The sequence below is a fragment of the Myotis brandtii genome, unplaced genomic scaffold (genome assembly GCF_000412655.1).
Source record: "Myotis brandtii unplaced genomic scaffold, ASM41265v1 scaffold176, whole genome shotgun sequence".
Lineage (NCBI taxonomy): Eukaryota > Metazoa > Chordata > Mammalia > Chiroptera > Vespertilionidae > Myotis > Myotis brandtii.
In genome coordinates, this window is record NW_005356519.1 from 3,160,476 (window position 1) to 3,171,924 (window position 11,449).

At 41.2% G+C, this 11,449-nt stretch overlaps 2 protein-coding genes across 3 annotated transcripts in view; both read left to right on the forward strand.

Moving 5' to 3' along the window:
- Positions 1-1,765, forward strand: part of LOC106725609 — an 83,296-nt gene extending 81,531 nt beyond the window's left edge. The window contains exon 6 of the mRNA XM_014537320.1: positions 1,706-1,765. Within this exon, the coding sequence (XP_014392806.1) occupies positions 1,706-1,765 (60 nt within the window). The remainder of the gene's footprint in view (positions 1-1,705) is intronic.
- Positions 1,766-2,393: 628 nt separating this feature from the next.
- The window catches only part of PRIM2 (primase, DNA, polypeptide 2 (58kDa)), a 269,429-nt gene continuing 260,373 nt past the window's right edge, over positions 2,394-11,449 (forward strand). Inside the window, exons 1-5 of one of the 2 annotated variants that reach the window (XM_005863316.2) lie at positions 2,394-2,486; positions 3,220-3,388; positions 4,691-4,794; positions 9,224-9,303; positions 10,668-10,788. In XM_005863316.2, the coding sequence (XP_005863378.1) occupies positions 3,244-3,388; positions 4,691-4,794; positions 9,224-9,303; positions 10,668-10,788 (450 nt within the window). In that variant the 5' untranslated portion in view covers positions 2,394-2,486; positions 3,220-3,243. Of the gene's footprint in view, positions 2,487-3,219; positions 3,389-4,690; positions 4,795-5,043; positions 5,112-9,223; positions 9,304-10,667; positions 10,789-11,449 lie in introns of those variants that run through there. The other variant, XM_014537315.1, reaches the window with a different exon arrangement.

An 11,449-nucleotide genomic window follows, 5' to 3' on the forward strand; every position in this document is an offset into this window, starting at 1 on the left:
AGAAAAGAGGATCAGAGTGATTATTTCCATCCAATATGACTAGAACCATGACAGAGATAAGCACAGGATAGCACTGGGCCCCAGGGGAGGGTACCTCACACAGACAGGAAAAGGTAATTAGAAAGACTCTCCTAGAGTACATGCCCTTGACAAGAATCGAACCTGGGACCCTTCAGTCTGCAGGCTGACGCCCTATCCACTGAGCCAAACCAGTCAAAGCTCTACTTCTCTCTTCTTTTTCCCTAGTGTTCTCAACCTTCTTAATGCCGCGACCCTTTAATACAGTTCCTCCCAGTGGTGACTCCCAATTTCATTGTTACAAATTGAACATAATTAAAGCATAGTGATTAATCACAAAACAATATGTAATTATATATGTGTTTTCCGATGGTCTTAGGCGACCCCTGTGAAAGGGTCGCGCCCCACAGGTTGAGAACCGCTGCAAGAAGGAAAGGAGAAAGGCAGAGGGTTTTGAATCCTTACCAAAAGGAGGGAAAAAGAACTCTACTTGGACACAGAGCAGTCCAAGTAAGACCCCAGAGGCTTGAAATGGTGTACAAGTTGGGGAATTATGATTTTTTCCGACCATAAAGTGAAAGAAAGGATGGAAGGAGATGAGGTTGGAGAAAGGGGTTCCAGGCTGTCCTCACATGGAAGTCATTACAAAGCCTCTCTTTCCCACACTCCCTCCTCACTCTCTTTCTTCCTTTCTCCCTTTCACCAGGTTCATCTATTTGCTTTAAAATAACCCCTCAATGGAAAATTGAAAACAATTCTTTTTGAGGTTGTTTTATCTTCCTTCAAAACAGCCCTGACTGGTTTGGCTTAATGGATAGAATGTTGGCCTGTGGACTAAAGGATCCCAGGTTTGATTCCGGTCAAGGGCATGGAGAGGAGAAGAGAAAGGACAAGGGAGGCTTCTGTGCATGGGCCACGAAGTTTTAATTGCACGGTGCGCGCCCACAGGTGGTATTTTGTGGAAGAGCCACACTCAGGGGGCCAAAGAGCCACATGTGGCTCGCGAACCGCGGTTTGCTGACCACGGCACTAGGTGATGTAAATTATGTGTCTAATACAGGGAGGAAGGAATTAAAGTGATGTACAGCTGTCTACTAGTAGAGTGTATGGTGGTTAGCGCCCTGGTGCTTGGAGACAATCTCTCTGACATTGAATTTGGCTGTCACTTATGTGATTTGAAGTTACTTCATTTTAGCTTTCCTCATCTGTAAAATGAGTTAATAATAAAACCGACCTCATATGGTTATGAGAATACCATGAGTTAGCACGTAGGTCACTTAGAACACATCCTGGCACAAAGTCAGTGCCAGCCACAATTTGGTCCATGCTGGCCGGGCTAGGTCCTTTGAAGCTTGATATTGTTTCATTATACTTTGCATTTCTGAAAACTTGAACGGTTCAAGCGTTCTTCACCTCCAACGGACTAACCTCACTTTTGTTGGTGAGACACGCCCCCTAGAGGACACACGTGTGCTTTCTTTCCAGCTCTTGAAAACCCTGCAGACTGCAGAGCCTGTGTGGCTCCTACCCGCCACTTCCAATGATCCGCAGTCCGAGATCCACTTTCTCCCCAGGCGTCCCACCTCTTCCACACCTGCTTCTCCCCCTGAGCCCGCCTTCTTCTAATTTCTGTAGATCCCAGAGCGACTTCTGTGTGTGCGCACTCACTTATTCATTCTAATTCCAGATGTTTTTCTGCTCGCTCACTGTGCGGCAGGCGTTGGGGCGGAGCTGGGGTGGAGGGTAGTGAACTAAAGGTAGAAGCTAACGTGATGGGGCTTGCCTTCTCACAGGAAAAACAAAATACGCACTGTACACAGATGGGCAAACGAACAATCATCTTTTAGCTACTGTCTTCCCATCCGTAAAATGGAGTAATACCACTTGAAAGATTAAACAAGAAAAATCAGAGCTTCTGGGGGCGGGGGGAGGGGGACACTTTGTAAAGTCTACGATTGTCTAACCACGATTCTGTACACCTGGAACTGATAAAAGTCAATATCAAATGTAAACTGTAATTGAAAAATGCAAAATTCTTAAAAAAATGCAACCGAACTAGAGCTCCTCATAGTGGTCCAGGTGCAATAAATGAAGTCAGTGAAGGCCTCTTCTTTAACCTCCCCGATCGAAAGTGACGGGCGCCAGCCCTGCGGGTCAGAGCGCCACAATGTCATCCCCTGGGATCTTCGCTGCGTCCCCGGAGTCCTCCGGGCCACCCTCTCGGGCCGCGGAAACCTGTGCCGCCAGCATCCCGCACCCCAGCGTCCACCGCCCAGAGCTACCAACTCCCCGCAACAGCAGGCGTCCAGGTGGGCGCCCTCCGCCCGCACAGGGCGGTGCTGCGGCGGCGGGACATTCGGGGGCGGGACTTGTGTCCGTCACTTCCGCTTCCTGTTAAGTGAAATCTCCCGCCACCGGGAAAAGCGGCTGTCAGCGTTAGCGTCTCCTCGCTTTCGGAGTGGTGGCAGGTAAGAGCAGCTCCCGAGGCTTTAGAACCGACGGCAGTCTGTTGTTCAGACTTGCAGGTGGAGACAGAAGGGAGAGCACTTTGCGGGCGATGGGAGCGGAGGGTTGATCTGGCTCGGGTGTCGGTTATTGGGCTGAGACTCAGGCGCCCGTGAGTCGAATAGGGACAGCTTCGCCGGAGGAGGCTGGTGGTGGTGGGAGGTGGGGGGAGGATTTTTATACGGAACGTGTGGATGCTCCCTAACAGGAGTTCTGAAAGACTGGATTCAAAAACAGTTCTGTTTCCCGGGGTCATTAAGATAGGAAGGAAGTACTGTAATTGGATCCGGTCCAGTAAGTTTCTTACTAGTTAGAACCTACCGCGCTTTCCAAGGAGCTCAGGATCGCAGCCCCTTAGGAAACCTCCTGTAAACCCGGGACAGCGGAGGTCAGGTGCGCGGACTTCAGTGAGCAGCACCAGCACCTGGCTCTCATGTTGCTGGAAGTTAGCATCACCACCTGCGTCTTCCCTAGCAGCCCGGCCCCCACCCTCAACCATTTACAAGGTGTATTGTAGAAAATGTGGAAAATACAGAAAGACATCGCCCAGGGATAGCCACTGTTAACCTTTGGTGTATGCCCTTGAACTTCACTGTTTTTTTTTTTTTTTCTGTGCGTGTAGACGTATTATTATTTTTGTTTATGTTTTTGGTTGGTTGTTTTCAACTCCACTTTCCATCATTTCAACCTTTTTAGGTGCTTCCTGATAAGGGTAACAAGATGGAATTTTCAAAGAGGAAGAGACTGAAGTTGGCAGGCGATCAGAGGAATGCTTACCCTCACAGCCTTCAGTTTTACCTGCAGCCACCTACTGAAAACATATCTCTGATAGAGTTTGAAAACTTTGCTTTCGATAGAGTTAAGTGTGAGTGATATTTGAATTAGAATTTACGTATTCTTGAGGATCTCACTTATATTTTGTGAGAATGAGTGTGCTAATATATTTCCTTTATTAAGCAATTATTTAACAAATATTGAGGGTTTGCTATTCGTTTATTTACTGGACAGTTCATATTTATTGAGTCCACTCTATTCCAGGTGGTAGGGATTTTGAGATGAATATTGTAGTTCTCATCTTTGATGAAATTGTATTCTAGTACATGGAAGCAGAGATGCAAAATAATAATCATAGTTTAGTATGTTAAGGGCTCTAGTAGTGGTGGTGGCTGAAGCTAGTGGAGATGGAGATAGCCAGAAGAGGAGCAGCAAAGGGGGGTGCAGGGGGGAGATTATTAGTTTGCTTTGGTATGCCATAAAAAGAGGTACCCGAGGGACATGGGTTTATGTTCAGGAGTCATTTGAGAAGTTTTTAATTCTTGAATTAAAAAAAAGCCTCTCTTTGTATTGATGAAAGAAGAATTCATCTGAAAAAGGATTGACAAGGGGCTGTAGGAATTTTTAAACAGGGTGTAGCATCTATTTAGAGAGTGTTTGGGTGATTGGAGGGCCCTGCTTCTTCACTATTGTGTCTTCCCTGCTTCATCAGAAAGGAAGGGCTATCTTTCTGATGAGTATATGCTGAGAAAATAGAAGTAGACCACCTAACAGGCAGTTCCACATGAGGGATACAAACAAGGGGTGCTTAGTCTTTTCTCCATACAGACACCCTTTTCCATTCCTCAACCACAGTGGCTCAGTACAGCAGTGGTTAACCATTCCTCTCTTCCCCCTGGTTGAGACCCTGGTATTAAATTATGCTGTGGGGCCTTGATCTTTTCTACACATGAATGGTGGTTAGCTTCTTATAAACATACTAGAGGCCTGGTGCACGAAATTTGTGCACAGGTAGGGTCCCTAGGCCTGGCCAGCTATCAAGGCCGATCTGTGGGGCAATCGGGGGACCCCCGCTGGCACCCGCCCTGGCTGGCCTGGGGCCTGTGGGGAGGGGGCAGCTGTTGTTGCATTTGTCTGCCCCCTGGTGGTCAGTGTGTGTCATAGTGACCGGTCATTCCACCGGTTTTTCTGCTGTTCAGTTGATTTGCATATTAGGCTTTTATTATATAGGATATAATTTATATTATGTACTTGCAGAAAATAACTTCTCACGTGCCATCTTTTATAAACAAATAATTATTCAATTGCCATTCATAGATTTTATGTCTTGAATTTAGTTTTTAAAAATTATCTTGCATTTATATACTTTTCTTTTATTAATTTTTTTTTCTAGTGCTAAAAGCAGTTGAAAATATTGGTGTGAGCCATGTGAAAGGACATGAGTCATACCAGAGCAAGCTGGAAGCTGAGATTCGAAAGCTCAAGTTTTCTTACAGAGTAAGTAAAAGGGGGAATAAATGTTCATTTAGTTCTATATATTCATGTACTGAGCCTCAGTTGTGGAAAAGGTCTTATATTAGGCATAAGGCCTTCATAAAGATTAATATAGCATAGACTCTGCCTGAAGATACCTACAGTCTCCTGCGGGTGATTGACATGTAGTGAGATCATTCTAATACAGCAGGTTTTCTCAACTTTGGGACTGCTGATGTTTTGGGGATGCTAATTTCTTTGTTTCAGGGACTGTCCTGTGCATTGTAGGATGCCCAGTAGCATTCCTGTTTTCTACCCGCTAGATGTTTCCAAACACTGACATATGTACCCTGTGCATATAGAGTGATGAATGCTGTGATGATGGCTGTTTTTGGATGTGTGCTCCAGGAACTCCAGTAGCACAAATAACCACCCAGTTCAGAGTGGGGTGGTTTGGGAAGGCTTCCCAGAGGAGGTAGTGCTGAATTGCATCTTGAAGGATACGATTAGATTTTTATTTTGGGAAGATGACTGCCATTAGCAGATGGATAGGCAAATGTCTGGTAGGAGGAAAACCAGTAGGACTTTGGAAATGATGAGAGGAATTGAATGGAAAGAAGACTGATTGAAGAGATATGAAGAAGGTAGAATCAAAAGATTTTAGTGACTGGTTGCAGGGAGAAGAGTTGTGAATGACACTCAGGTTTCTAGTTAGGACAATAAGGTGGATAGTGGTGATATTTTGAGATGTGTATACAGGAGGAGAAGCAAGACTCAGAAGGAAGATGTTGAGTTTAGTTCTAGACATGAGTTGAGGTGCCTGTGGAGATGTCTGGTGGACAGTTGAATATTCATAAAGGTCTGGATTTAGGAGACAGCTGGAGTAGGAGTATATATTTAAGATGAAGGTTGCGCCCTGACCGGTTTGGCTCAGTGGATAGAGCATCGGCCTATGGACTGAAGGGTCCCGGGTTCGATTTCAGTCAAGGGCATGTACCTTGGTTGCAGGCTCATCTTCAGCAGCGGGTGTGCAGGAGGCAGCTGATCGATGTTTCTCTCTCATCGATGTTTCTAACTCTCTATCCCTTTCCCTTCCTCTCTGTAAAAATATCAATAAAATATATTAAAAAAAAAGATGAAGGTTGCAATCATCAGGAGTAGGTGAGAGAACTGGAGGAAAATATTTGAGTCAGAAGAGAAGGTGATGGAAGATAGGATGTGAGGAATACCAATAGTTAAGGTGAAGTAGAATTGGAGGAGCTTGGGAAGGAGAATGGGAAAGAGCTGCCTGAGAGGTAAGAGGTCAGTCAGGATGACAGTGTCATAGCAGCTAAGGAAGGTTGGGGTTACAATAATAAAGATAATGGTATTAATAGTAATATTATAGGAATGACTGCAGCAAGCATTTGTATTAATGCTTACTGTGCCCCAGGATTTGTCCTAAGTGCATGATATATATTCACCCATGTAATCCACACAGCAGTCTTATGAGGTAGATACTATTATCATCCATATTTTATAATTGAGGATACTGAACTACAGATAAGGAAAATAACATGTCCAAACTCATGAGAGAGTAAATGGTGGAGCCAAGATTCAAAACAAGATTCAAACAGTTTCAGAAGCTTTTGATAGATCATGTAAGATGAGTTATACAGAATCCATTGATTTGTCAACTGGGTGGACTCTTCGTAGATTGAGGCAGAAGCCCGAATGATGACAGTGGCTGGATGAGGGAGGTTGAGAGGTGGAGATGGAATATGCATTCTTTTAAGATGTTCAGCTGAAAAGATGGGAGAAATAGAGCTGAATATGGAGGAAGTATAGGGACAAGTGAAGACACATACATGTATGTATATATACACATACATATATGACAGGAGATAGTTAAACATTTATAAACGGAGCAGAAAGATTCTAGACGATAAAGAAGAGGAGGGAAATTTGAAGATGCTCTGAGAAAGCATTTGATACATCATGGTCCTTAGGAGGCAGGAACAGGGATTGCAAGGTATAGGTGTACGGATGAGCATTTTTTAGGGGAATGGAGAGATGCTTGGTTCATGGAGAAGGAGGGGAAGGCAACACAGTGTGGACACAGAGGCTTGGAGCTGAAGAAGTCAGCCTGGTGGCCTTTATTTTCTCTAAAATAGGTGAAGTCGTCAGGTGAGAGAGAAGGGGGGAGGGTGGTGTGGTATGGAGTTTGGGCCAACTTGTGAAGACTGAAACAGCTTTTCTTTAAAAAAAATCTTTATTGTTGAGAGTATTACAGATGTCCTATTTTTTCCTTCCGTTACCCCCCTCCACCCAGTTCCCACCCCACCCCAGGCCTTCACCACCCTATTGTTTGTGTCCAGTGTCCATAGGTGATAAATATATACATATCTTCTTAAGTTAATTTTCTCTCTGAGATTTGTCAGTGTGTTCCATGTTTCCATGCCTCTGGTTCTATTTTACTCATCAGTTTATTTTGTTCATTAGATTCCTTGTTCGATATTTTGATTTTTACATTCAATTGTTTATAGCTATGTATTTATTGCCATTTTATTGTTCATATTTTTTATCTCTTTTTTCTTCTTCTTCCTCTTTTTACAGAATACCCTTCAACATTTCATATAATACTGGTTGGGTGGTGATGAACTCCTTTAGCTTTTTCTTGTCTGTGAAGCTCTTTATCTGACCTTCAATTCCAAATGAGAGCTTTGCTGGGTAGAGTAATCTTGATTGTAGGTTATCACTGTGAATATTTCTTGCCACTTCCTTCTGGCCTGCAAAGTTTCTGTTGAGAAATCAGCTGACAGTCCTATGAGTGCTCCATTGTAGGTAACTAACTGCTTTTCTCTTGCTGCTTTTAAGATTCTCTCTCTGTCTTTAAGCCTTGGCATTTTAATTATAATGTGTCTTGGTGTGGACCTTTTTGGGTTCCTCTTGTTTGGGACTCTCTGTGCTTCCTGGATTTGTAAGTCTATTTCTTTCACCAGGTTGGGGAAGTTTTCTGTCATTATTTCTTCAAATAGGTTTTCAATATCTTGCTTTCTCTCTTCTTCTGGCACCCCCATGATGTGAATGTTGGTACATTTGAAATTGTTCCAGATGCTCCTTACACACTATCTTCATATTTTTGGGTTCTTTTTTCGTTTTGCTCTTCTAATTGGGTGTTTTTTGCTTCCTCATATTCCAAATTGCTGATTTGATTCTTGGCATCCTCTACTTGACTGTTGATTTCTTGTAAATTATTCTTTATTTCAGTTAGTGTATTCTTAATTTCTGACTGGTCCTTTTTCATGTCTTTGATGTTCTCATTAATTTCCTTGAAATTCTCACTAAGTACCTTGAAGCTCTTATCAAGGTCCTTGAGCATCTTTATAACCATTGTTTTGAACTTGGTATCTAGTAGTTTGCTTGCTTTCATTTCATTTAATTCTTTTTCTGGAAATTTCCTCTGTTCCTTCATTTATGACATGTTTCCCTGTCTCCACATTTTTGCTGCCTCCCTGTGTTTGTTTCCCTGTGCTCTATCTCCTGGAATTGGTAGAGTGGCCTGTGTAGTAAGTGTCCTGTAGGGCCCAGTGGCTCAGCCTCTGCAGTCACCTGAGCTGGGCTCTCTAGGTGCACCCCTGGGTGGACTGTGTGCACTGTCCTTTTGTAGTTGAGCCTTGATTGCTGTTGGCACCATGGGGTGAACCCCCAGGCGAATTGAGTCTGAGGACCAGCTGTAACACAACAGAAGAGCTGAAACAGCTTTTCTAAGAAATGAGAACAGAGATGGCTGTGTCAGATCCCAGCTCTGCTGCTTAAAAGTTTTGTGACCTTGGACAACTTATATAACTTCCCTGTGCCTCATTTTCCTTGTCTGTGTAATAGGGGTACACAGCAGAGTTTACCTTATAGGGGTTTTTAAAGGATTAAATGGGTTGATAGATGAGAAATGCTTAAAATAGTGCCTGGTACCTCGTAAGTGCACAAGACATGTTTGCTGTTACTATTTTGGACTTGGATAAAGTTTCCTTAGTGTTGGTAAAGGTCCAGCTGGGGTTAGAGGCTGTGAATTTTCAATATTCCAAATTCCCAGGTTTTAGCATTTTCAATAGACTGCAGAGTATAGCTGTAGATTAATTTAGAATCTAGATTTTGCCACAGTGTTGAAAAGCAAGAAGTTGAGGGTTGATGCAAGAAGTTGTTGAAGTGGTGAGTACCCTAGGTATAGGATGGATAACAAAGAAAGTTAGGAAAATAGCTGGGTTCAAACCCAGGGGATTTTGCTGAGATGAGTTCAGTTCTCAGTTTTACCTGGTTGCTAACTTATGAAAAATGATCATTATCCTGCAAAACATATTATGATGTTTGTGTTTATGAAACTTTTACTTTACATTAGCTTATGCTGACTCAGTATTACTTTACACCTCTTACTATTCTAATGCATTCATTTTATTCATGTACCATTATTTTTAAGGAAAACTTAGAAGATGAATATGACGCTCGAAGAAAAGATCACATTTCTCACTTTATTTTACGCCTTGCTTATTGCCAGTCGTGAGTACACATTTATATTCTCACTGTCATATTTGATGTCTTGGGTTATTCATTGGTACATGGAAAGTTAACATGTATTGTACTGAACATAGGAAAACTCAGGACAACATCAGCAACCAGTGGTTCATGAGTTAAACACTGTTGCAGCAGATTGTTGGAAACAAGTTGTTTATTATGCAATATCCCAAAAAAATCCTACTGAAACACTTTGCCAGTTGAAACATGTTTTACCTTTATGGGAGAGACTCTTCACTTGGGATTTGAAATTGAGGGAAATTTTATTAGAAAGAGACGTTTGTTACTTTGTCTTTCCCCCCGCCCCAGAAAAAAACGTAATATTTATAAGAAATAATGAATCAAGTACACACTGAATTCGATGCAGGTTTTTAGAAGTTGAGATGTATGGATCAGTGACCATTAGATTAAGATATTTTCCTCTGGTATTTGGTTTCTATAAGTCAATAGTGCCACCCAGAGGGAAAGGAGTTAGTTGCCTTTTAAACTTTGTGGTGTTTTTTTTCCTTGTATTAATTCTGGCAAAAGAACATACTTATAAGTTTCTTTTCCTTTTCTTTTTACTAATAGGCTTATCAAATGAGAACATTAAGTTGTTTACTATCCCAAGATAATAACTAGAAATTATTGACCAGTTTTGGTCCTAGAGATTTTCTTTTGTGAAAAAGCATATGTAGATTATGCAATTTATGCAGTAAGTGAATTGCTGACAGTGTGAAAACCACCTTGGTGAAAAACTAAATCATATTGTATATTCATTAGCATCATTATTGTGTAACAACAATAATGTGATTATGGATCCGTCTTGCAAATTAATATATAGTATTTGTGTGTTGGCTTTTGAAAAATTGAGTATACTGTGCATATTAAATTTTGTGAAATTATAAACAAAAAAGCTGTAAGCAAAGGTTACATTGTGAAATTTATCTGATCGTAATCTACTCAGAGGTAAAGTACGTTTATAAAATTTGGGTTTATTTGGCATGGATGAAATCACCTTAGACAGAAGTAATATCCTATATTCTAATGTAATTGACTATTTTGTGGTTACATTAGATGCAGTGAACTATTTTCTTTTATATAATTTGATAATAATGCAGCTAAGCTTAAAGTATTCTGTATTTAATTATTTTAATTATATGTTCATTACGCCTCTTTCCCCACATTTAGCCCATCCCTGGAAATTCTCTTTATACTACAATAGAACACTTTTAACTTCTGTCTATTGTCATCTTGGTCATGTTTGAATACTGTTTCATAGAAACTTCTTGGATTTAATAATCAGTGGACTTCTAAACTACCCATTGGACTTATAATTTATACTTGTAATTTTCCTATCTCCATTTTAGTGAAGATCTTAGACGCTGGTTTATTCAACAAGAAATGGATCTTCTTCGATTTCGATTCAGTATTTTACCCAAGGACAAAATTCAAGATTTTTTAAAGGATAGTCATTTGCATTTTGAGGCTGTGAGTATATTTTTGTAGTCATTCCTATTGTTTGCACCGCTCATCCCTCCCTAAGTGCTAGTATTCATCCCACCTTAAGTGCTAGTATTGACGTGTGGAGTTTGTTCTCTTTATGTTTTCTCCCTAAGTCCCTGACTGAGAGAATAGCTATTGGCTTTGCATGATGGTGAACCTTTTCCTTTCAGTGACCAGAAGAAAAAGGGCTTCTTCGTACCAGAGCCTCACATTTAGTTGCTTTGTTAAATATGTGATTAATGAAAGCACAGAAATGTTTAATGTATAAAAGTTCATCTTTAACCTGAATCTTCTAGGCCAAACATTTAAAGCTAATATATTAAAGAAAACAGAGAAGTGGTAGTACTTATATCCAATAAGGAAGTTTAGAGGGGTTAATACTTATTTTAAAAGTCAGTTGTTAGTAAAATCTCTGAGTAGTTTTAAATAATAATTTTGCAGACAAATCTGAATGACTTATATATAGTAATTATATAAGAAAGAAGTGTCTCTGCTGGTGGGAATGCAGACTGGGGCAGCCACTGTGGAGAACAGTAAGGAGTTTCCTCAAAAAACTAAAATGGAATTCCCATTTGACCCAGTGATGCCACTGCTAGGAATATATCCCAAGAAACTAGAAACACCAATCAGAAAGGATATATGCACC